We start from the raw sequence: 24,534 nt of genomic DNA, 5'->3' as shown, positions 1-24,534 counted from the left end.
AAGCACCAGACATAAAAAACTTCCCTAAACAAGGCAGGCAGGGGTTGAGAGCCCTCCTGGGGGCAGCGGGGGAACCCCTCCCTGCCCAGGCAAGGCATTTGTAGAATCACAGCCCTGCCGAGGGGAACCCCAGGGTCCTCTAGTCGAGCCCTCTGCAAGGCAGGACTCCCAGCTCAAGAATCCCTGGCGGAAAGACACCCAACCCCTTTTGGGAAACCTCCAAGGAATCCTAGAATCCTATAGCCATAGATGGAAGATCCCCCCCCCCCCCGCCGCCATGGCAGAAATCACAGACAGAGACGGCCACCCAATCTCTGCTTACGCCGCCAGTGAAGGAGATTCTCCCTCAAAGACCCTAGCAGGCAGGAGATCTGGGGTGCTGTGGGGGAGGAGAAAGGGTAGCTGCCCCCCCCCCAGACCTCTTCTTCAGTGGAAGCCAATAATAATAATAATAATAATAATAATAATAATAATAATAATAACAACATTTATTTGTACCCCGCTAATCTGGCTGGGTTTCCGCTGCCACTCTGGGCGGCTCCCAACAGAATATGAAAAATAGAATCAAACATTAAAAATTCCCTAAACAGGGCTGCCTTCAGATGTCTTCTAAAAGTCAGGTAGTTGCTTATTTCCTTGACATCTGGTTGGAGGGCATTCCACAGGGCGGGTGCCACCACTGACCAGGCCCTCTGCCTGGTTCCCTGTAGCTTTGCTTCTCGCAGTGAGAAGGCCCTCAGCAATGGACCTCAGTGTCCGGGCTGAGTGATGGGGGTGGAGACACTCCTTCAGGTCTACTGGACCGAGGCTGTTTAGGGCTTTAAAGGTCAGCACCAACACTTTGAATTGTGCTCGGAAACGTACTGGGAGCCAATGTAGGTCTTTCAAGACCGGTGTTATGTGGTCTCGGCAGCCGCTCCCAGTCCCCAGTCTAGCTGCCGCATTCTGGATTAATTGTAGTTTCCGGGTCACCTTCAAAGGTAGCCCCACGTAGAGTGCATGGCAGTAGTCCAAGCGGGAGATAACCAGAGCATGAACCACTCTAGGCAGACAGCCTGCGGGCAGGGAGGGTCTCATCCTGCGTATCAGATGGAGCTGATAGACAGCTGTCCTGGACACAGATTTGACCTGTGCCTCCATGGACAGCTGTGAGTCCGAAATGACTCAGGGGCTGGAAAGGTGAAGTGGCCGTATTTCAGCTGATTTCTGCCTGGCAGGGGGCTGGACTAGATGTTCCCCGGGGCTCCCTTCCAACTGCGACGTTCCAGGATTGCATGGTCACCATTGCTGCTGGAGGAGGGGTGGTGGGGGAGCAGCATGAGGCAGGGTCTCCACAGAGGAGGGGCCCTCCTCTCCCACAGGGCACAATGGCCGCAGCCCACCAGCTGCCTCTGGGGGCTACCTCCATCGGCCGCAAGGACTGGGGGCAAACCCTAAAGGAAGCTTGTCAGAGAGAAGGACTATGATGGGCTGAGCAACCTCAAGCATCTCTGCACTCTCACTCTCACTAGACTCCTGGCTTCATGGGGGGGGGTCTATCAGCACCCCGAGGGCCACAGATGCTCTCCATCCCTCACCTGAGGTTGCTTTTGAGCCCAGCCCCCTCACACTCCCCCCCCCAAGAGATCCAGGCCTCTGCTTCCTGCCCAGGCCAGGGGCTCAGATCTCACCCCCACAGGGCTTTCCATGAGACCCCCTTGGACTGGTTACCAGGACTCCAAGCTTGAGGGGTCCCAGGGGGGGGGGAGGTCCTGGGCCTCTGGGAAACTCCCCCGAAAAGCCTTCTAGCCTGAGCTTCCTTGAGACAGACCCTGCCCCCCCAGCCCTGTGGCTGCCCCCACCCCAACCCCCTATTGCCCCGCAGTATCCCTCACCAGGGTGTCTCGGGGGAGCCTCCCCTGTCTGGCAGTGGATGTGCGGGAGGAGGGTCCGGCGCCAGCCGCTCAGGCTCCGAGGAAGCCTCTCTCCACACCGTGGCCCCCACTGTCTGTGCCATCAGCTGCAGCACAGAGCGGTCCAGGCTCAGCCAGCCAGAGGGCAGCCTGGAAGGGGAGAAGGAAGTCAAGACCAGTGGGCGGATCAGAGAACGACAGAAAAAACATGAGAGGCAGCTATCGGGGTACAGCAGGGCTGGATTAACCATTCAGCAAAAGAAGCTTGTGCTTGGGTCATCAAAGGAAGGGGGCACCACAGAAATTTCCCATTGCCGGATTTTCAACATTAATGGTCACAATTGCTGTACATTAAAAATCCCAACAGAAGAACTCTGCAACGAGGCAGACTAGGTGCCTCATCTCTACTAATTACAGAAGCGGATGTGTGACATAAGGTTAGTTTTGAGGATCTGAGCACAGGCTTTGCAATTAGAAAAAGTAGGAGGAAATGCTTCCTAGCTGCCATAAGTGCCACCCAATTATCTCTTCCAGCAGGACTGCAGAGAAGAGGCTGCTAGCACACCGCCAGAGCTCACCGGAAGTGGGACTTCCAGCTATACAGTTAGAAAAGGTCTCTGGAGCTTTGCTTCAATTCTGCGGGCGAGACTTTATATGCACAGAGATGGAAGGACTCGTCACTACCAGCAATGGGAGAATGGCTGAGCTGGAAAAACCGGCATGCTTAAGCAGAGAAAAGTCATTCTTAACATTTATGGGAGATTGGAAACTTCTCATAGATGTTTTGAAATAATGGCATTTGGATTTGAGGATGGAAGATAATATTTGCTTATAGAAAGTAGCTTTGTAGGGATGTGAATACAGTGGATGCTCAGATTGCGAACGTGCTCTGTGCAGGATGCACGTTCGCAACCTGCAGCATTCGCAATCTGTGTCTGCGCGTCTGTGCATGCACAGGTTGCGCTTCTGTGCTTCTGCAAAGCGCAATTTAGCGCTTCTGTGCATGCGTGACTGCCGAAACCCGGAAGTAACCTGTTCTGGTACTTTCAGGTTTTGGCAGTCCGCAACCCGAAAAAATGCAACCTGAAGCGGACACAACATGAGGTATGACTGTATTGCTTATATGCAGCAGTCAAATGAAGAATCGGAAGTTCTTTAACTTTTGAACTTTATTATTCTCCCACCTTTTAAATCTCTTGTCTATTTCTTCTTTATCTCCCTCTCTGCCTTTCTATATTTCCTGCATTTCTTTTTCTCTACGAGTTTTATTGAATCCAAATCAATATTTTGATATGGACCAAAAACCCCAGAGATATGATATTAAGTTTTGTATTTCCCTGTATAAATCCTAATAACATCTATTCATAAACAACAAGAGAAAAGTTTTCAAATACAAATGCACGGAAATGAACATTATTTTCCATCTCACTGTAGGTTTTGTTTCATTTCAAAAAATAAAATTTTATTTGAGGGTTTGTTCTTGTTTGTATTTTGAATTAGATATATGGGGGGGGCAACAAAATCTTTTACGTGCTTAGGGCCTTTGAAGGTCTTAATCCAGTGCTGCTTGATGAAGACACAGAAGCATCTATAGTTTTAAGCATTCCCACCTTTGCCTGCTTAACCTTCTTTTCCGTTTCCATTCTGAAATGTCCCAGGTGCAAAAGATACACCTGGGTCTGCCCCCCCCCAGGCCTTTGCACCAGCAGCCCTGAACTGGGATGGCTCAGGAGAGCAGCTGCAGGGAGGGAGGCTGCCCGTGGGGGGGCACGGCCATCCCAGGGCGGTGCCAGGGCAGCAATCGGGCTCCTTCGAAGGACAAGCGGCAATGTGGCGCAGTGGTGAGAGCGCTGGACTAGGACCTGGGAGAGAGCAGGGTGCAAATCCCCACTCAGCCACGAAACTCGCTGGGTGACCTCAGGGTAGCCTAGCCTACCTCTCAGGCTTGTTGTGAGGATAAAACAGGAAGGCGGAAAGCAATGCCTGCCTCCTTGAAGGAGAAGCGGGAGATAAACACACCAGAGAAAAGAAGAGCAGACTGTGCCCTTGTTTGGAGTGACATTCACCCTGCTTCCTCCTCTGTTTCAGCCTCGTCATTATTGCCAGAGATATTGGCACAGTGGGGGGGGCAGTGTTCTTGGGGCTCCCTTTCTGCACCCCACAATCTCAGATTGGTTCTCAAATGCCTTGGTACTCAAACAGATTGGGACCCAAACACTGCAAACCTGGAAGTAAGTGTTCCGGTTTGCGAACTTTTTTCGGAAGTCAAATGTGACCTGTTTTGAGTGTTACACTTCTGTTTTGAGTGCTATGCTGAGGTCTGTCTGTTTTTACTATTTATTTTGTGTTTCTGTTTTTGCAGCTCTTTGTTTTTTGTGTGCGACTGTGTTGAACTCAGTTCAGCTACTGATTGATGGATTGTGTGACTGCAGTAAATTGTTTATTGCTTTCATTTTATGAATCAATGGTCTCATTATATTGTAAAATTCATGTTAAATTGCTGTTTTAGGGCTTGTTTTTAAAAGTCTGGATTAATTCATTTTGCATTGCTTTCTATGGGAAAGCAGCACGCCTTGGTTTTGGAATTCTTTGGTTTTGGAACAGGCTTCCGGAACGGATTAAGTTTGAGAACCAAGGGAGCACTGTACTATCAACTCAAAGACCTCCAGGCCAGTGGCACCTTCTTTGCAAAAAGCCTGAGGTCAAAGTGCCACGGAGACCCCCTCCTCCTCCTCCTCCTATTCCCAGCCTTTGGGGTCTCTGCCCATCCCATGCCGCTCTAGGGTGCACCCAAACCGCCAGCACCCTCCTGCACCCCCAGGTTGCTGCCCCCACCCCACCCCACCTACCTGTTGGCCTGCTTGGGCTCCTTGGGCGCCTTTCGGGAACCAAAGAGGTGCCCCCACTTGGGGGTGCCGTTGTCCTCCTGGGGACCCCCCTGGTCTGGGGCTGGCACTGCGTCCTTCTCCCTGGTGTGCTTCAGCTCAGTCAGCACCGAGTCTGGGGGGCTGCCCATCCAGAACGGCCGGAGGGTCTTCTCCTTCGCTGCCTCCCAGGCAGGGGGGGTCTCTGCCTTCCACTGAGGCTCAGTCCCTGTTGCTGCTACGTCTGCCGGGGGTCTGTCTTGGAGGGGTACCTCCGCGATGGGGCAGGCCTCCGCCCCTTCCACCACCCCCTCCCGTGGAGGAGGCCCCTTCTTGGGCTCGGCTGGCCGGGGCATCCCCCCCGCCACCCCCTTCTTCCTGCGCTCGTAGCGGGCCAAGCGAGCCCCTTCCGCCGACCCTTCGATGTAGACCTGGGAGCTCTGCATCAGCTGGTACCACCAGCTGGCCTGCTTGTCCTTCTTGGGCTCGGGGGGGCCCTTCCACCGTGCCGACTCTGCTTCCCTCTCGGGGCGCGCCACCGATGGGGCCCCCTCGCCTTTGACCCTTTCTTCTGCTGCCTTCACCGGGGGTGCCCCATGGCTCTCTCGGCCGCGGTCCTGCTCCGCCGACGCCCAGCCGCCGACGCTCCTCTCCAGGCTGCTGCTGGTGGTGCTGCTGGTGCCGCCGCCGGCCCCCATGGCTGCTGCTGCTGCTGCCCCCCGGCTCCTCATCAGCTGGAGGGTGGAGTGGGCCGAGAGGACCAGGCCCTGCTGGACGCGGAGCATCTCCTTCTGCTGCTGCTGCTCCTTGCCCATCTGCAGCAGGTGGTGCTCAAAGAGGAGGTCCAGGCTGAAGGGGAGCAGCGAGAGGGGCTGGAGGAGGAGGAGCAGCTCCTCAAAGAGGCCCTGGCACACGCCGTGCGACAGCGAGAGGAAGCCCACCGGCTGGTAGTGCACCTGCACAATGTCTGCAGGGAGAGGGAGACAGCGAGAGGGAGAACCGCGGGTTGTCATTCAGTCCACATGTGGTGGAGTTGTAAAACATAAATAAAGAGCTTCTGGGAACTTATATACCATGAATTTAAAAAGATGCTCAAATTAACATTTACCAAAAAACCCCGAAGCCTTTCTCCTACCCTGTTTCCCCGAAAATTAGACATCCCCCGAATATAAGACCTACTTCCAGTTTTGCCTCTCACTGTAATACCCGAATATTATTTTTTGCTCCCAAAGGTGAGCTAGGTCTTATTTTACAGCGAGAGGCAAAACTGGAAGTAAGTCTTATTTTGGGGAAACAGGGCATTAGGCATCCCCCCCAAAATAAGACCTCCCCGATAATAAGCCCCCCCCCCGAACATAAGGCCTCCTGGGAATATAAGGCCCCCGAAGCTACCATGAGGCGTCTGACTCCTCTGGACCGTAGTGGCGGGCACCGCCGTGCAGCTCACTGATTGGCCGCAGCGCAGCCGGAGCTATTTAGGCCGTGCGAGGTCTCTTTAAATCAGAGAGCCCGTGCCGCGGCCAGGACAAGCTGCCGCCTGCTGCTCGCTCTGCCCTGACGGAGTCTGACTGACTCACAATTAGACAATAAATGTGTACCGTATTCTTCTTCATGGAAAAATAAGACACCCCCGAAAATAAGACCTAGTGCATCTTTGGGAGCAAAAATTAATAGAAGACACTGTCTTATTTTCGGGGAAACAGGGTAGGTATCATGGCATCAGACATTCCAAGGGACAAAATGACCCCCCCCCCCACGGCACAAGCAGGTGGGTGGGTGGTGCAGCAGAGCCCTGCTTGGGTCTTAGGGGGCACTTCTGCAGCATCGGTGGCTTCCCTGCCCCGGTCACTGGCAACCCCTGCTACACCACTGCCTCCACAATCTGGCCTGATCCTCTTTTAATGGCATCCAAGTTGGTGGCCATCCCTGCCTCCTGGGGGAGCTGTGGAGAACGGGTGCCTGGCTCCCTCCCCAGTTCCGCTCACCCCCAAAATGCTCAAAGCACCCTTCACAATGCCAGAATGAGGCCGTTTCTCCGTGGCTCATCTTGCCCCATTTCTCGGACCTGACCGGGGCTTTCTCCTGCTTCCCCCGGCAAGGTGCTTGACTCAAGGTGGGCAGCTCTGCAGAATCTTCCTTCCAGCTATTGGCCAAGATCCCAACCACTACATTCGGATGCAGGCCACCTGCCCCCCCCCACCTCCCAGCTACCTCTTCTTACCTTCGTGGTTGTAGAGGTGGTTAAACCAGAACTCCAGGGACCGGATGCTGTTGGAGGAGAAAGTAGAGAGAGGGGGGGGGGCTGAGAATCGGTCAGTCTCATTTCCAGGACCCACAAGTGTGGGCCTGGCACGAAGGGCACCCCAGCTGCCAAACTCAGAAGCAAGGCAGGCTGATGGCAGAAGTTTCTGGCGTCACAGGAGCCCCCAAGGAAAGCCCCGCTGCCATGTGGGGACCAGCACTGTGGGGAAAGGCCCCCATGGGAGTTTTGGCTGGCCAGAAAGTTATGCAAGAATCAGACCCGAGTTCCAGTTTGTGAGGTGGCAGAAAAGGCTTTAAAGCACAAAAGTCCCCTATGAGGCAGCGGCCAAGGGGTGGGGCGGGGGCTCCATGGAACCCCTTGCTTTCATCCCTTGGAATCACATATTTGTGGAGCTGCAAGGGACCCCAAGGCGCAACCCCTGCAATGCAGAAACCACAGGTAAACCACAGACTTTGGGAGCGTTTAGGTTTATTGTGGGGGGTGGCGCCCTGGAGATTTGCTCATCTCCCTCACATTCTCCCCACCGCCCGCCCCCCTTGGGCCCACCCCAAAGGGCTGGTGTGAGACAGTGGAAGCAGCGCTTACTTGAGGAGGCCGAGGATGAAGGCGTTGAAGCGCATGGAGTGGCTGGTGAGCTCTGGATATTGGCTGACTTTGCTGCAGAGGCCGTGCAGGACCTTGGTGGAGGGGCCTGTGGAGGAACGGGAGAATCACAGAAGTGCAGCATTGGAGGGGACCCCGAGGGTCATCCAGTCCAACCCCCTGCAACATCCCCAAGAGACAGTCAGCTGGGGGTCAGGCAGAGCACCCAGCCTGAGAGGGAACCCAGGGGAAGGGCTGGGAGGGGCTGGCACCCGGGGAGAGCTTCCCACCTCCCAGAGACCTGCCAGGGAGGGAGGGGCTGGCAAGGATGCCCCCACAGGCCTGGAAGGGGGTGACTCTCGGCTTAAAGGGGACGCCAGTTTTAATCTGTTTTCAGCTTATTGCTATTTCAACTTTTCGAAAGTCTTAAATAGTTTCTGCTAATTTTTCTCATCAGTTTATTGTTTAAACTTTTTCTGTAAATCACTCTGAGGTTTGGGTTTTCTTTTGCGTAAAGGTAAAGGGACCCCTGACCCTTAGGTCCAGTCGTGACTGACTCTGGGGTTGCGGCGTCATCTCGCTTGATTGGCCGAGGGAGCCGGGTTTCAGCTTCCAGGTCAGGTGGCCAGGGGCGGAGCAAGGTGGACGCAGTGGGGGCAGTCCACCCCGGGTGCCACCTCTTACGCCCGCTGCCTCCCTCAACAACTTTTGCTAGATCACTGCCAATTTTTTATAGTGGGAGTAGATCGCAGTCTCTTGGGACCTGCCTGCTATAAATAAAACAACACAAGCCAAAACACAATCCATCCTGTAGATTTACCATATTCTTCGCTCCATAAGACACACTTTTTTCCTCCTAAAAAGTAAGGGGAAATGTCTGTGTGTCTTATGGAGTGAATGTGTGGTCGATTGCTAGCTCCCTTTCCGCCCCCTGCCTTGCTTGAATGTTCTGCGGACGGAGACTGTTTGTTTCCCCAGTGACATGTGACTGGCTGATCAGACTATCTGTCTGGGAACTGTAGAAATTGCTCCCTTTCCTTTCCTAAAGAAGCTGCAGAATTGTGAGTTGAACCCCATAAAAACAGAATTTTTTCCCTTTGCAAAGTAAGCTCAACAACTTTGAGCTGATCCTCCAAAAACGGGGCTTTTCCCCTTTGCAAAAGAAGCTGCACATCTGTGAGCTGACCTCCCTCCAAAATGGGGCTTTTCCCCTTTCCTCCTCTAAAAACTAGGTGCGTTTTATGGTCAGGTGCATCTTATGGAGCGAAAAATGCGGTGAGTATCTGTCCACAGTTGCCTACTTGTTATCAGAGGCCTAGAATCCACATTTCTTGGTAAGCAAATATGAAATAAAGTGAAATAAAGTCAAACCATTTTTGCAGGCAAAAAAATTCAAAAATTCAATGGAGACCAGAAATTTTCTGCACCGGGTACCACCTGACCTTGCTATGCCACTGCCCCCCCCCCCGGACCCCTGCGCTGCCTACCCAGCTGGGTGGAGGCCTCCACCACGCTCCAGGGGATGTTCCTCCTCTGGCCGATGATGACGTCCAGGACGTAGGCCTTGAGCCCGTCGCTCAGCACGTCCCGGATGGCCGGGCACAGGTACTTCAGGATGAGATGCCCCACGTTGGGGCTGACGGAGCTGTTCCCCAGTTTGGCCTGAGAAAGGAGGGGAGAGAGTCAGAGGACGGCAGAGAAAGAAGGTTCCTTTGACCATATGGGGTGGTCTTGTAGGAAGGTTAAAGCTAACTGGGAAACGCTGGAAAGAAGAAGGTGTCTCAGCTAAAGGAGACTGGCAAGTGAAATTAATGGAATATGCTGAAATGGAAAAATTGACTTTGAAATTAAGAGGAAGAGATGACAATGAATTTAAAGAAAGGACTTTACTGCATATCTACAGAAGCAGTGTACACAGGTTAATACATTAGCAGGATTTTAAAAATACTTGTAAAGACATTATGGCTGGACAATAACTAATTTTAATGATTTTATAATTAAATAATTTTTATAATTTTAAATGGACATGTGGTATGATGATAAACAATAGAACCAGGGAAAGGAATAGGGGGGAAGTCAACTCTATTTTTTTCTGTGTTTGAATATGTATTGTTGTTTTTTACTTTTTGTTGTTTTTGGAAAATTAGTAAAAAAATGTTTTTTAAAAAAGCTTGCTGGGAAATGATATACAATGAATTGAAAAGGATGTTCAAAATAACTTTTATTAAAAAAACAACAACACTCAGAAGCTTTTCTTTGGGGAATCATAGGGACAGAACTACCTAAATTGTATATAAAATTATTTATATGTGCTACTACAGCAGTAAGAATGCTACTTGCCCAAAAGTGGAAAGAAGCAGAAGTCCCAGCAAAGGAAGAATGGATACAAAAACTTATGAAATATGCAGAAATGGTGAAACTTACCAGAAGAATAAGAAATCAAGATAACAAACTTTTTCTAAAAGAATGGAAATGGTTTACGTCTTGAATATTTACAGATAAAAGCATTAGCAGGATTATTGTAATAACCTGCAGTTTCATAAGTGTATATATTTAAAGCAGATAATTAAATGAGCAAACTAAATGAATTTGGATATGCAGAAAATAATAAAATAAATAAATTTAAGGAACAGCAGCAAGCAGGATTCGAACCCAGGGTGTTCTCTTAACCCCCTTTTAAAGTCCCATAGTGGGTTGAAGCCCAGATAAGACAAAGGGGTCTATTTGACTTGACTCAGGGACCAGGGAACCGTAAATACAGTGGTGCCTCGCAAGATGAAATTAATCCGTTCCGTGAGGCTCTTCGTATAGCGGTTTTTTCGTCTTGTGAAGCAAGCCCATTGACAGCTTAGCGGATTAGCGCTATTAGCGGTTTAGCGGCTTTTAGCGGATCAGCTGATAAGCGGCTTATCAGCGGATCAGCTGATAAGCGGCTTAGGGCTTAGGAAAAGGGGGGGGGGAACCCCGCAGGAACTCGCAAGACATTTTCGTCTTGCGAAGCAAGCCCATAGGGAAATTCGTTTTGCGAAGCGCCTCCAAAACGGAAAACCCTTTCGTCTAGCGGGTTTTCCGTCTTGTGAGGCGTTCGTTTTGCGGGGCACCACTGTACTTTCCTTTGTACTTTGATGGAGTAAGCCTGAAAGACTGTATTTGAGTGACTTGGGCCTGCCTGGATCTCAGGTTCTACCTGAGACCACACCTTTTCTGTGACATGTCTTGATGATGCTTCTGGAAATGTATTATGGGAAACTTTGGGGAACTTTTAAAAACTGACATAACTCACTGTTTGGGGCTACTCTCCGCTTCTTCTATGGTGTAGTTTGGAATTTTGTTGCAACAATAAAGATCAGGCCTTCCAGCCGCTGGTTTGCTTCAATTTCTTGGCTGTAGTCTTGTTTGACCTTCCGAACCTAAGCCTGCGGAACTCACTGCTGCAGGTTGGACTAGAGGAGAATTAGGGGTCCCCCAATTCTGTGATTCTATGATCTCTGGTTTAAAGGTGAGAAAGAGTCAGAGAGACAAAGTGTTCCTGCAGTAGGCAGGTCAATAAATCTGACCAGGCTCAGATTCATCCTGTTTGATGCTCTCTAATGATGCTCCAGCCCAGAGAGGACAAACTGTCTCCTTAAGAGATAGTTTCAGGTGTAGGTTACTTTTCTAGGCTAAGTCTGCCTTCTAGGATCCTATTGTGAACAGAATGATGTGTGAGTAAACCTTTTTATACTTTGATAGAAGACTGTGTCGTGTCTTATCTTTTATGAGGGAATAAGGGGAAAATACCAGAACAGTTATTATAGAGGCTTTAGCGAGCCTGAGCAAACGCATCCGCCGCGAGTTTAAAAAGGGGAATGTTACTCTGCTAAATTGTGAACTTGTTAACACAAGTTGGAAAGGCTATAATCAGACAACATATCCTTTCCTGCATCCCTGAACATTCCCACGGATGCACCCCAGAGCACTTTCCCCCCGGCCGATGACGCACAACACCCCTGCAGAGGAGGCCCCCATCCTTTCCCTTTAGCAAGCGCAAACTTTGAGAAGCGACTTGGCCAAGGCCACGCAATGAGTCAAGGGGGGTCTGGAGCAACGCCCCCCCCCCCCGCCCAGCCTGTTTGGTCAGTGTGCTCGATTCCTTGCGTCTCCTTGCAAGCTCTCTCTCCCCCAGGTCAGGGTTTCCGCCCCCACCAGATAAGGCGGGATTAGAGCAGTAAGATTAAGGAGAAACCAGACTTAAACTCGGCTCAGACCAAACTGCAGAAGCCTCAAGCTCCGCAGCATTAAGAGATGCTCAAGGCTGTGACCTGTCTTGGCTGCAAATCCTCAGGATTACTATAAATAAGCAATACATAAACCCTGGGGGGGGGGGCAGCTGGAGGCAGTTTGAGGAACAGGGCAGGGTCACGCGGCTGCAGATGTCTCAGCCTTTCCAGGAACAGGCGAGGCTCCCTTGCCAAACACACCCGTCTCTGGGAAACAAAACCCTCCTGCTGCAAGACACATTTCCCACTGGCAGAGGGGGGTGGTCATAGAATAACAGAATTGCAGAACTGGATTGCAGAGTTTTGAGAAACTAAAAAACAAAGTGCGAGACTGGCTTCATTATTATCAGATAATGGAGGCTTATAAATTGGACAAGAAAATTGGATTCCAGGTGGAAAAATCAAAATTAGAAACAGAATTGTTAGAACCCAAAACTAAGATTTTGTCAAAGATGTATAACTTGCTGCTGAAATGGAACACTCAGGATGAAACGGTGAAGTCTGCTATGATTAAATGGGCACAGGATGTTGGGCATAACATTATGTTTGCTGACTGGGAACAGTTATGGACCACCGGTTTGAAATTTACGGCATGTAATGCCTTAAGAGAGAATATAATGAAAATGATATATAGGTGGTACATGACCCCAGTCAAGCTTGCAAAAATTTATCATTTGCCCGATAACAAATGTTGGAAATGTAAAGAGACTGAAGGTACATTCTTTCACCTTTGGTGGACGTGCCCAAAGATTAAGGCTTTCTGGGAAATGATTTATAATGAACTGAAAAAGGTATTTAAATATACCTTCCCTAAGAAACCAGAGGCCTTTCTTCTGGGCATGGTTAGCCAATTGGTGCTAAAGAAGGACAGAACTTTTTTTATGTATGCGACAACAGCAGCAAGAATACTCATCGCGAAGTATTGGAAGACACAAGATTTACCCACTCTGGAAGAATGGCAGATGAAGGTGATAGACTACATGGGACTAGCAGAAATGACCGGCAGAATCCGAGACCAGGGAGAAGAGTCGGCGGAAGAAGACTGGAAGAAATTTAAAGGCTATTTCCAGAGGCATTGCAAAATTAATGGACATTAGAGGGATGTTGGACAGAAATTAAGTGGTTGCCACCTGTAATGTAAAGGTTGAGCAATAAGTTATAATAAGTTATAATAAGGATTTGCTGAGTTAAGAATTTGAACTGGAATACAAAAGGGGGAGGTGAGAGGAGGTCTAGGAAATAAGTTAATGGAAATAAGTAATGGAAACTATATTTGTTTTAACTGTTTTTTAATTTTGTATCTTTGTATTTTTGTTACTTTTTTCTTCTTTTTTCTTTTTTTTTCTTCTTTGTATTAATTTGGAAACTCTAATAAATATTTATATATATATATAAAAAAAACAGAATTGCAGAACTGGAAGGGTCCCAGGGGTCATGCAGGCCAATCCCCTGCATCGCAGGGATCTTTGGGCCAAAGGGGACCTCGAACCCGTGTCCCTGAGATTAAGTCTCATGCTCTACTGACTGATCTATCTGGTCCTCAAGCCCAACCCCCTGCAGTGCAGGAATTGCAGCTAAAGCATCTCTGACAGATGGCCAGCCAAGCTCTGTTTTAAAAACCTCCAGTGGAGGAAAGTCCACCCCACTGGTTCTGGTGCTACCGTACAGAGCAGGAGAAAAGAAGCTGGCTCCATCTTCCCTGTGGCAGCCCCTGAGATCTCCTCTCAGGACTCAGCAAAGACACAACTGTTTGAATGTGCTATAAACATGCGCACACCAGATGGTGCCAGAGAGCAGAGAATTTTTATACGTGTTTTTCCATAGGGTTTCCCCCCCTTTTGTTATAACGATCTAATTTCTGATTTGTTTATAGCATTTCCCGCCCGTGTGTTGTCCCACCTTCAGTCTCCTCTTCCCCAAGCTAAACATCTCCAACTCCCTGAGGGAGCTACAGTACAGTGGTAACTCTGGTTGCAAACGAAATCCGTTCCGGATCCCCATTCACAACCTGAAAGGAACGCACCCCGTGTCTGCACATGCATGGGTCGCAATTCGCCGCTTCTGCACATGCGCATGACGTCATTTTGCGCGTCTGTGCATGAGCGAGTGGCGAAACCCAGAAGTAACCCTTTCCGGTTCTTCCGGGTTGCCGTGAGACACAACCTGAAAACGCGCAGCCTGAAGCAAACGTAACAAGAGGTATGAGTGTATTCTTTTTCAAGATTCTGCAGAGTCCCCTTGCACCCGCAGCCTGGGATTCAATAGGCTTGGGTTCCTACACTCCTGCCAGGTTTTCCTATGAAGCTTTGCCTAGGATTGCTGCAAGAAAGGCTTCTCCTCAAGGAGAGGGAGGGGTCCAGATCCTGACTCACAAAGGGCTCCTTTTGGGGAGCTGACCTGGGACCTGGCAAACCATGGGGCGCCCTGGCCTCGTCTCCCCACTTGCCCACTGCTCTCCTGATCATTAACGAAGCTGAGCGTTGGAATACTTGGGAGGGAGAAACGGAAGCACTTTGCCAGCAGGAACAACTGCTTCACGCAACACAGAGTGAAGCTATGGAACTCCCTCCCGCTGGAGGCAGTGATGGCTTTAAAAGAGGGTTAAGAGAACACCCTGGATTTGAATCCTGCTTGCTGGTTCTGTGGGATGTGAAACACAAGAGCAGTCAAGTACAACATTCCTAGAGTGAGCATGTTTACACATGGGGAGGAATGTTTGTCCAGCCAGCAGGTCAACTTCCTGTTTCCTTCTGGGCTGGGACAGACTTCCTCTGCATGTGACTAGAGGTGGGCGTGGCCTCACCTGTGCAGGTAACAACAAAAGCACAGGGCAGGGCAGCCATCTCTCTCTCTTTCACTACATGCATCAAAGAAGCAACATCTGCTTAGCCAAAGATGCTCTCTTGGCCTCCAGCCCAGAGAGGACAAAGGGACGGTCTCCTTATGAGATAGTTTCCAGGTGTATGTTACTTTTCTAAGCTAAGTCTGCCTTCTGGGATCCGATTGTGAACAGAATGATGTGTGAGTAAACCTTTTTATACTTTTAGAGAAGACTGTGTCGTGTCTTATCTTTTATGAGGGAATAAGGGGAAAATACCAGAGCAGTTATTATAGAGGCTTTAGCGAGCCTGACCAAACACATCCACTGCAAGTTTATAAAGGGGAATGTTACTCCTAAATTGTGAAACTTGTTAACACAAGTTGGAAAGGCTATAATCAGACAATATATCCTCTCCTGCATCCCTGAACATTCCCACAGGTTCCTGACGGGCAACTGTAAGAAGAGGATGCTGGGCTAGGTGGGCCGTTGGCCTGATCCAGGACAGGCTCTTTCTACTTGCGTTAAAGGGACAAGGGCTGTGGGGGCCGCAAGCGATGGTGGTGGCAATGTCTTGAAAGGCAGGGAAGGGCTTTGGGAGCCCCTGGAGGATCCTGGCTGCTCTTGGTGACCTAGACCCAAGGAAGGGGAGGGGAGGCAGAGGAAGAAAAGGAGGATCTCACCTTCACCCCAGGATCCCTGCTGGTCCCAAAATGCGCCACAATCAAATCCACAGCCATGTTGATCGCCTTGACAAGACCTGGGGGGTGAAAAAAGAGGGCAGGTGGGTGAGGGCCCTCGCCATGCATCCCTCGCCTGCCCCACACTGCAGAGAAGGTCCCAGGAAGTCCATCCCCAGAAATTTCCTTCTTGGATAAAACTCCAAGAATCCTAGAATTGCAGAGCTCCATCTGGTGTGTCCCTAGGCCCCCTGAAATGCAGGAAACCTGGAGATCTGAGGGTGTAATCCTGCTGCCTCTATTATCTTTCTGAACTCTGGGAGAATCCCGGTTCCAGGAGCCAGCAGGAATTCCTGCCCAGTTGCAACAGAAGAGGTGGCCTGCCTGTCCCCTAGGCTTTAGGAGAGAGAGAGTGAGAGCCCAGATTGGGGGTGAGGTTCAGCCCCCAAATGTGTTCAAGAGCTTCAGTGCCCGAGTGAGGCTGCTGCTATCTGCAACATGCAAAGATGGACCACTCAGATAAACTAGAAAGGACCAAATTTCCCAAAGACTCGTTCTCTGCCGGGAGGGGAGGAAGTGACTGGATCTGGCCCATGCGCTGGAGCGCTAACTCTCCCCACACAAGCCCCACAACTGCTGGTAGCTGAAGCGGGAGGCAGGGGGAGAGATTATAATTTTACTCAATTATTTGTTTCTCATCTCTTTCTCCCAGGAGCTCAAGGAAGTGCTCCCCCTTGGGATAGGAATTTGGAGGTCTTAGATATATGTTAAATATTCATAAGTGTACCAACCAAGCACATACATAGATCAGCACAGGAAGACCAACCTGAAACCATTTTTATTCCTAAACTGAGCAAATGTTTTCTCTGCAAGGTCAAACTGGAAATGCCTCCCCATTGTCTTTTCCTTCACAAATCCTGTCTTAAGGGTGTGTCTGTGTATGAACAGGGTGAGCCTGTGACCTGGCTCAGGAACTAAGTATTTATCATTACAAAAGACTGGCCAGGCTCCCCAGGGAATCCAGTCAAGAGACCATTAAACAGGTAACCTGGCAGACAGGAGGTAAACAAAGCACTCAGATTTCTGCTGTAGACCGCCCTTTCTGCCATGTAGGTATGTAGGGGGTGGTCTTGGGTTACACCCTTTCTGTGATGTAGGTATGATGTATCGTGGGGGGGGGGGGGTCTTGAGCTCCAGGGCAGGGAATTTAAAATGTCTATATAAGTGCTTGCACACCATTGTTCAGGGTTCTCCTCCCTCCTGTGTGTGGTGAGTGGGGGACCCTGTTGCAACAGATCAATAAAGATCAGGCTTACTAGCTGCTTTGTTTCTCAATATTCTCTGGTTGGCCTCTGTTATTTTCTCCAACCAATGGGGAACCTATGTAAGGACTCTATATGGGCTCTTGGGTACCCCAGAAGGGAAAAAGGGCAGATTTTCATTTACAACATCCTCCTCAACAACAACCCTGCGAGGCAGGTTGGGCTGAGAGAGGCAGCGACTGGCCCAAGGTCGCCCAGTGAGCTTCATGTGGCTGGAAGGAGATTCGAACCCTGGTCTCTCCCAGGTCCTTGTTGTTGCGACGCAGCAAAAAACGTGCATGCAGGAGGAGCCCCCCAGCCCCTTATATGATGCTCAGTGGGTAGCCCCCTCTTCCCCACACTCTCCTTCCTTTATCTGGGCTCCTCATGCACTTTGGGGACACTTTTGGGGTGTTGTGTGTCCATCGCCACTCAAACTGAGCCCCCAAGCCCTTTGCTCAGCTGTGTTTGGCTGAAGGGCAAGGTGGTGGGGAGCAGACAGCCCCACTTCCCTGCCTGCCACCCCACAGATGTTGCCAGGACCTTACCCTTCTTCTGCAGCAGATCGATGGAGATGGACTCTGTGTTGCCGTCTGGAGAGAGGCAGAATTCAGCCGGGGGCTTTTCTGCCAAGGAGAAATAGTCTGGGAAGAAGTCGGAGTAGTTGAGCTGCGGCTGCTTCAGGGAATGTCCTGCAGGGACAGAGGAGGGGAAGGAGACGGGCAGGGTCAGATCCGGCTCCTCTGTGACACGTGGGGGGGCTGGCACAACCTAGCCAGATGGGAAGGGTATGATTATTATTATTATTACAGTGGTACCTCTGGATGTGAACGAGATCCGTTCTGGAGCCCCGTTCGCATCCTGAAGTGAACGCAACCCACGTCTGCGCGTCTGCAGGTTGTGATTCGCTGTTTCCGCGCATGCGCGTGATGTCATTTTGAGTGTCTGCGCATGCGCGAGTGCCGAAACCCAGAAGTAACACACTCCATTACTTCCGGGTCACTGTGGAGTGCAATCCAAAAATGATTAACCCGAAGCTACTTAAACCCGAGGTATGAATGTATTATTGTTGTTGTTATTGTAAGAGCAAAAGAAAGGCCCTGTTTCTGGATCAGGCCAAAGGGGGCCCATTTAATCCAGCCTCCTGTCCCCACGGTGGCCACCCAGATGCCCCCATGGGAATCCCGCAAGCTGGATTCGAACCCCCTCTAGGGTTTCCAGCAGCCGGGATCCAGAAGCAAAGCTGCCTCTGATTGTTGGCCGAGTATGGTCTTCATAGCTCGTAGCCACTGGGAGAGATTGATCCTCCATGAATTTGTCCAATTCTCTTTTAAATCCACCCAAGTGGGTGGCCATACCTGTGGCAGGGAGTTCCATAGTTCAACACTGCACTGCGTGAAGAAGGCCTTTCTTTTAGGTGGGAAAAGGTGGGATATACGTGGAATAAATACCGTATTTTTCACTCCATAAGACGCACTTTTTTCCTCCTAAAAAGTATGGGGAAGTGTGCGTGTGCGTCTTACGGAGCGTATGCAGGATGTGCAGCTATCCCAGAAGCCAGAACAGCAAGAGGGAGAACTGCGCAGTACTTCTGGGTCGCTGGCTTTCCAGCGAAGCAGGATGAGAGACGGAAGGGGCTCCGTAAGGGCTCCTTCCCATCCCGCAGACCAAGAGGCGCTGTGCAGCTCTCCCTCTTGCTGTGCTGGCTGAAGAGGCTTTGCGCAGCTATCGCTGAAGCCAGCACAGCTCTTGGTCTGCTGGCTTCAGCTTGCTCTGCCTTTTCCGGGAGGTGGGAGAAGGGATGGAGGGCAGATCGTCAGTCCCTTCTCCCACCTCCTGGAAAAACCAGCAAGAGCTGCTCTATCTTTAAACAGCCGCACCGAGCGAGCGTCTCTGCGGCTCTTGCTGGCTTTTCTTGTTTTCCTCTTCCAAAAACTAGGTGCGTCTTATGGCCAGGAGCATCTTATAGAGCGAAAAATACGGTATATGATTTCAGAGACAGGGGGTTGGCATTCATGGCCCGCCGCTGAGTCCTCCCCTTCCTTCCTGCCCTTTTAGCGGGTCCCTCCAAGGCCCCCTTTCGGCCCCCCTCCCCACCCAGAGGGAAGAGGGGAGGAGAGCTGCTCGCTGGCTGCCTCAGGCCCACGGGAGGAGGGGGCCCACCGTTGAGTCTGCAGCTGGCGCGGCCCGTGCTCAAGGGGAGCTCGAAGATGGGGTTCCTCCAGGGCAGCCTGCCCTCCGGCTGCTTCCAGTCCAGGCTGCCGGCCAGCCCCGATATGCGGTCCAGGCCCAGGGGGTTCCTCCGCCGGTACTCCCGCCACTTGAGGGCTTGCGGAGAGAGGTGGTTGGCTGGGGGGGGCAGCCGGGATGGGGCAGGGGGCAGCCGGAAGGAGATACGGGGAAGAAGGAGAGGGGCAGAAAAGCAGGGGGGGCAAAGGGGAGGAGGCAGGAACAGAGACAGGCAGTTAGTAGCAGCAGCAGCAGCATCGGGGTGTTCAAGCGGTGGAGCCCCCAAAAAGGTGCAGGGGAAACACACCTGGAGGGCACACCTGAGCTGGGCAGGTGGGGCAGGAGGCAGCTGGGCAGAGGAGGTTGCAGGGACGCCCGACCATCTGATGCTTCAGAGGCCTTTCGCACACATGCACACAGGCATATTCTGCAGAATCCTAGAACTATAAGCTGGAAAGGGGCCCCTAAAGTCATCTAGCCCACCCCTACAATGCAAGATGCGTCTCAGTTCCGGCACAGCCTGGCTTTCCCAGGGAGGGGAGTTGGAGAGACGTGAAAGGACAGGAGTCAGTGCACCCCCAGAATTGGAGCCAGTCATTGGCCAAAGACAGGCACACCCAACCCCTGCCCTCCACCGGCTGCTCCCCAGGGGGAGGTTACAGGGGGGTACCCTCACTCGCAGGCAGTGGGCCCCTTGGCCCAGAGATGGTGCCTTGGCATGCGTTCCCCAAAAGCAGGGCCCACCCGGGCTGGCGCTGGCAGCCTGACAATGGCAGCCTATATCTCCCCCCAACACCCAGTGTTTTTGGGTCCCCTGCAATGAAGGAAAATGGCATAGCCCCCCCCCCAACCCCATGTAGACTCCCAGATCTTTCCCCAAACACCCCAAGGCTCTGCTGCATGGCCATCTCTGGACCAGCTACCCACCATTGAGAGGCCGAGGGCCCAGCGATCCTGCGCCCAGAGCCTCGCTGCAGCCGAGGGGCCACTGGGGCTCCCCATGGTCGCCTGGCCTGGCCAGGATCAGCCCGGGGGGCATCAGGGGAGGCAGGGCGGTGCTGCGGTGGAGCTGGCGCTCGGGTGCGGGGGCATCCAGTTCCGGCAGCAGCACGGGAGCCTTCGTAGGCGCAGGCGGGGGGCTCTCCTTCTTGGCCAGCAGGGCGGTGCCGTTGGCGTTGCTGCTGAGATTGGCAGCCTGGCTTCCTGTGGGAGGGGAAGTCCCGGCGGGCAGGAGGTTGGCAGAGACCGGGCAAGACCTGCTCCGGGGCGGGTGGCTCTCGTTGCCCGGCGAGCAGGAGGAGGAGGAGGAGGAGTCCGCGCTCTGGAAAAAAGGCACGTTGTTTCGCACGGGGGAGTAGCTGCCCAGCGGGGACGGGCGCGTGGTCTCTGGCACGGGCTTCCTGGCACAGCCGTCCCCCAGGGAGGCCGCCCCGTCCGCCGAGCGCTGGCCGTGCCCCTGGGCCGCCGCCTGGACCACCATCTCGGCTGAGGACTGGGAGGCAGAGGAGAGAGTCTGGCTGGTGGCCGAGCGGCTGTAGAGCTGGGAGAGGCTGGCGGCAAAGTGGCTGTGCAAGGCCCGCGCCTTGGGCTGCTTGGCAAAGTGGTGCTGGAACACAAAGGGCTGGATGGGCAGGGTGGTCGGGCGCTGGGCCTTGCTGTAGCGCACCACCGACTTGCTGTCCGCTGCGCCGCCTGCAGAGGGAGAGAGAGACAGCGTGAAAGGACACCAGGGGACCCGGGCTCCTCTTCTCCCAGTGCCCAGATGCCCCATAGAAGATTGGACTGCAGATAGACTGCCTCTGGAGCTGGAAGCTCCATAAGAGCATGAGGAGAGACGGCTGGGTCAGGCCAAAGGGGGCTAAGGATATCTCTAAGGACAAATATCTCTAAGGATGTAGTTTTATAAGAATTCTAAGGTCTCATATAAAACATAAATGTTCATAAATGTACAAGGCAAACACATACATAAGTATGTAAACCACGTGTCTGAAATAGTACAGGAGAACAATCCTGAAGCCATTTTGACTCTCCCAAATGGACCTCAACTATTTCTCTGCAAGGAGGAAGGAAATGGGAAAAGCTTTCCAGTGGTCTTTGGACTGTAGGGGCTGCTTACACCTCCCTTTTCAGATACAGCCTGGCAAGTATCACTCTCAATATGCGGAAGAGATTCAGGAAGTATTTACCATCTCCAAGGAATGGCCAGGCTACCCAGAAAATGCAGCCAAGTAAGGCCTTATCAGGTATCCTGGCAGACAGGAGAGAAGCAACACTCTCAAATTTCTGCTGGAGACCGCCTCCTTCTGTGATGTATGGATGATGTTTTGGGGGGTGGTCTTGAGCTACAGGGTGGGCAATCTCAAAAGTCTATATAGGGCTTGTGCTCCATTTTTCAGGGTTCTCCCTCCTGCATGTGGTGAGTGGGGACCCTGTTGCAATAGTTTATTTCCTTTAATAAAGATCAGGCTTACTAGCTGCTTTGCGTCTCAATATTCTCTGGTTGGCCTCTGTTATTTTCTCCTACTGACAGAGAACCCACATAAGGACTTTATACGGTCTCTGGAATATCCCATAAGGAAAAGGGAGCAGTTTTTCTTATAGCAGTTGGAACCCTCACAGACTGCCTCTGGGTGGCACAGCAGCCTTAAGAGCATGAGAAGAGCCTCTTGGATCAGGCCCAAGGGGCCCCATCTCACCCAGCATCCTGCTCTCCTGGAAACAAGCAAGCACAAGAGCCACTTTTCCCTCCTGTGGTTTCCAGAAGAGTGAATTAAAAAGCCACTCTCTCCTCACCCCTCTGCACATAAATCAGGATGGACGCTCAATGAACGGTTAGCTGGAAGCATCCACTGCGCATGGGAGCCAACTCCATGGATCCGAGGGCTCTTCAACCCCCCAATAAAGTATTAGAGGGAGCCAGCCCCCCCTCAAGTTGATGGGCATTGCCATTCATGTGGTGTGCGTGCGCCATGCCATGTAATCGATTATGAGGGTGAGGGCTTACCTGAGCCCCCCCCCAATATTTTATTCAAGTTGGTGCCCCTGCGTGTGTGTTACTTTTTGCAGTGAAAGGCTCCGTCTTTGGCATAAATGTCTGTGAAATGATGCCCAAAACAGACACTGTCTAGTCTAAGTGCCTCCATCAATCTGGAAACCTGAGTCAGAGGCAGCCTGGCAGGTGCTGCTCTGGGCATCTCCCCAGGTTGGCGTGACCCTCCCAGGAGAATCACACAGGCAGCCCCTTTCGGAGCCTCTGGGTCAGTGTGTCCTTTGGAGCAAAAGGGAGGCAGAGAAGGGCAGGGCAGTGTGATAAGAATTTTAAGGTCTTAGATATGTAATAAATGTTCATAAACGTACCAAGCAAACACGTACATAAAGGTAAAGGTAAAGGTACCCCTGCCCGTATGGGCCAGTCGTGTCTGACTCTAGGGTTGTGCGCCCATCTCACTTAAGAGGCCGGGGGCCAGTGCTGTCCGCAGACACTTCTGGGTCACGTGGCCAGCGTGACGAAGCTGCTCTGGCGAGCCGGCACCAGCGCAGCACACGGAAACGCCGTTTACCTTCCCGCTGTAAAGCGGTACCTATTTATCTACTTGCACTTAGGGGTGCTTTCGAACTGCTAGGTGGGCAGGAGCTGGGACCGAAAGACGGGCGCTCACCCCGCCGCGGGGATTCGAACCACCGACCATACGATCGGCAAGTCCTAGGCACTGAGGTTTTACCCACAGCACCACCCGCGTCCCATCAAACACGTACATAAATATATATAAACCACATGTCTGAAAACCCCACAGAAAAAAGTCCTGAACAATTTGACCTCAATTATTTCTCTGCAAGGTCAAAGTGGGAAACCTCCCCATTGTCTTTTCCTTCTTAATCCTGCTTAAGGGCACATTTAAGATATGAATAGGGTGTGAGCCTGTGACCTGGCTCAGGAACTAAGTATTTATCATTACAAAAGACTGGCCAGGCTCCCCAGGCAATCCAATCAAGTGACCATTAAACAGGTAACCTGTCAGATGAAATAAACAAGGCACTCAGATTTCTGCTGTAGACCGCCCTTTCTGTGATGTAGGTATGATGTATCTGGGGTGTGTGTGTCTTGAGCTACACCCCTTCTGCGATGTATGTATGATGTTTCTAGGGGTGGTCTTGATCTACAGGGTGGCAATTTCAAAAGTCCATATAAGGGCTTGCGCGCCATTGTTCTGGGTTCCTCCTCCTCCTCCTGCGTGTGGTGAGTGAGGACCCTGTTGCAACAGATCAATAAAGATCAGGCTTACAAGCTGCTTTGCTTCTCAATATTCTCTGGTTGGCCTCTGTTACTTCCTCCTACCAATAGGGAAGCTACGTAAGGACTCTATATGGGCTCTTGGATACCCCACAAGGGGGGAAAGGGCAGATTTTTGTTTACAACATCATCTAGTTCAACCCTCTGCAATTCAGTTTCCCTCTCCTGCCCCTGCCTTGAAACATGCCCCCCTTCATATTTGCTTCAGCCTTCCTAGGGATGTGGTGGCAGAGCCCTGCCTGGTCCTCTGGCTCAGGGGCAGCAGCACCCTAGCCCCCAACCCTGGGAACGAAAATCATCCCTCCGCTATGCCCTCACTTCCAGCAGAGCTCTACAGCTAAGAAGGATGCAAGCAAAATCTCCCCCTGCCCTCCATTCCTCTTCATGGCCAACGGATCCCTGCTCTGCCCCAGCAAGGTGGGCAAGTGGCCCCTGCTGGCACTACATGCCCTACCTTTATGTGGAGCTGGCACCTCAGCCAGGACTAGCTCCTTGCCCCAGGGCAGCACAGCACAGGTCAAGAATCTCACTGGGACGGCCCCCACCCACCACGCCAGGCCAGTGCCAAGCCCAGGAGGGATCACCCAGGTGCCCGATAAATGAAAACCAGCAAGGCAACAAACCAGGGTGCACTGCTGGCTCTCATTCAGTTGGAGGCATGGCTGAATCTTCCCAGTTTATTTATTATTAAATGTACCCCCCATCCTTCCTCCCAGAGGAGCCCACAAAGTGAGAAAGCAACCAAAGCACCTTACAAACAACTTCAAAGCAGATGGAGAGCAGGAAAGATCTCAAAAGGCTAGCTGGGAGAGGAAGGGCTTCAGCAGGTGCCCAAAAGGCGACAAAGGCTGCCTAATATCCCAGCGGAGGGAAAATGCCCCAGAAAATGCCAGGCAAAGCAGGATGAGGGCTCAACCGGCAGCTCCTGTGGGAGCCACAAGTCTGGCCGCCCCGGAAGGACTTTGGCATCTGCCTGGGCAAGCAAGCCTCGCTCAGACTCAGAGAATGGTGCAGGCCAGCCAACCTGGCAGGGCCGTTGTACGGGTTTCGAGGTTGCCGTCGTGTGTGCCAAGTAGTCAGAGCCCTCAGAAGCTGCTGGGCAAGTCATTAGTGGTGCTAATTGGAATATCTGAAGGCCTTTTTGGGACCAAGCTGTGGTCAAAAGGGAAACCTGCTAAGATCACCAGATCCTTGGATCCAATCAGCATTTCATACAAGCATCTGAAAAGGGGAGAACAGCTTCTCTGAGGCTGTGCTGGACGAGGCCCTGGAAAAACCGTGTCAAGCTGGAAGGATGGAGCAGGGAGGCTCTAAAAGGGTCCCATGGGTGGGTGAGCAGGAGTCAGCAGTGGGGT

The 24,534-nt window shown here is 51.9% G+C and overlaps 1 protein-coding gene across 4 annotated transcripts in view; it reads right to left on the bottom strand.

Annotated features, from left to right (window-relative positions):
• RUSC2 (RUN and SH3 domain containing 2) overlaps positions 1–24,534 on the bottom strand; it is a 53,334-nt gene that overhangs the window by 1,158 nt on the left and 27,642 nt on the right. For 3 of the 4 annotated variants that reach the window (XM_079994673.1, XM_079994672.1, XM_079994674.1), the window contains exons 3-11: positions 19,816–20,580; positions 18,823–19,008; positions 17,208–17,351; positions 15,362–15,438; positions 9,089–9,263; positions 7,605–7,710; positions 6,978–7,024; positions 4,742–5,723; positions 1,875–2,042 (exon numbers count right to left, since the gene is read on the bottom strand). In XM_079994673.1, coding sequence (XP_079850799.1) covers positions 1,875–2,042; positions 4,742–5,723; positions 6,978–7,024; positions 7,605–7,710; positions 9,089–9,263; positions 15,362–15,438; positions 17,208–17,351; positions 18,823–19,008; positions 19,816–20,580 — 2,650 coding nt within the window. The remainder of the gene's footprint in view (positions 1–1,874; positions 2,043–4,741; positions 5,724–6,977; positions 7,025–7,604; positions 7,711–9,088; positions 9,264–15,361; positions 15,439–17,207; positions 17,352–18,822; positions 19,009–19,815; positions 20,581–24,534) is intronic. The other variant, XM_079994675.1, reaches the window with a different exon arrangement.

The sequence above is a fragment of the Podarcis cretensis genome (assembly GCF_951804945.1).
Source record: "Podarcis cretensis genome assembly, chromosome: 11".
Taxonomy (NCBI): domain Eukaryota; kingdom Metazoa; phylum Chordata; class Lepidosauria; order Squamata; family Lacertidae; genus Podarcis; species Podarcis cretensis.
Note: the sequence above shows the minus strand (reverse complement) of the source record. Positions and strands in the feature narration are given on the sequence as shown.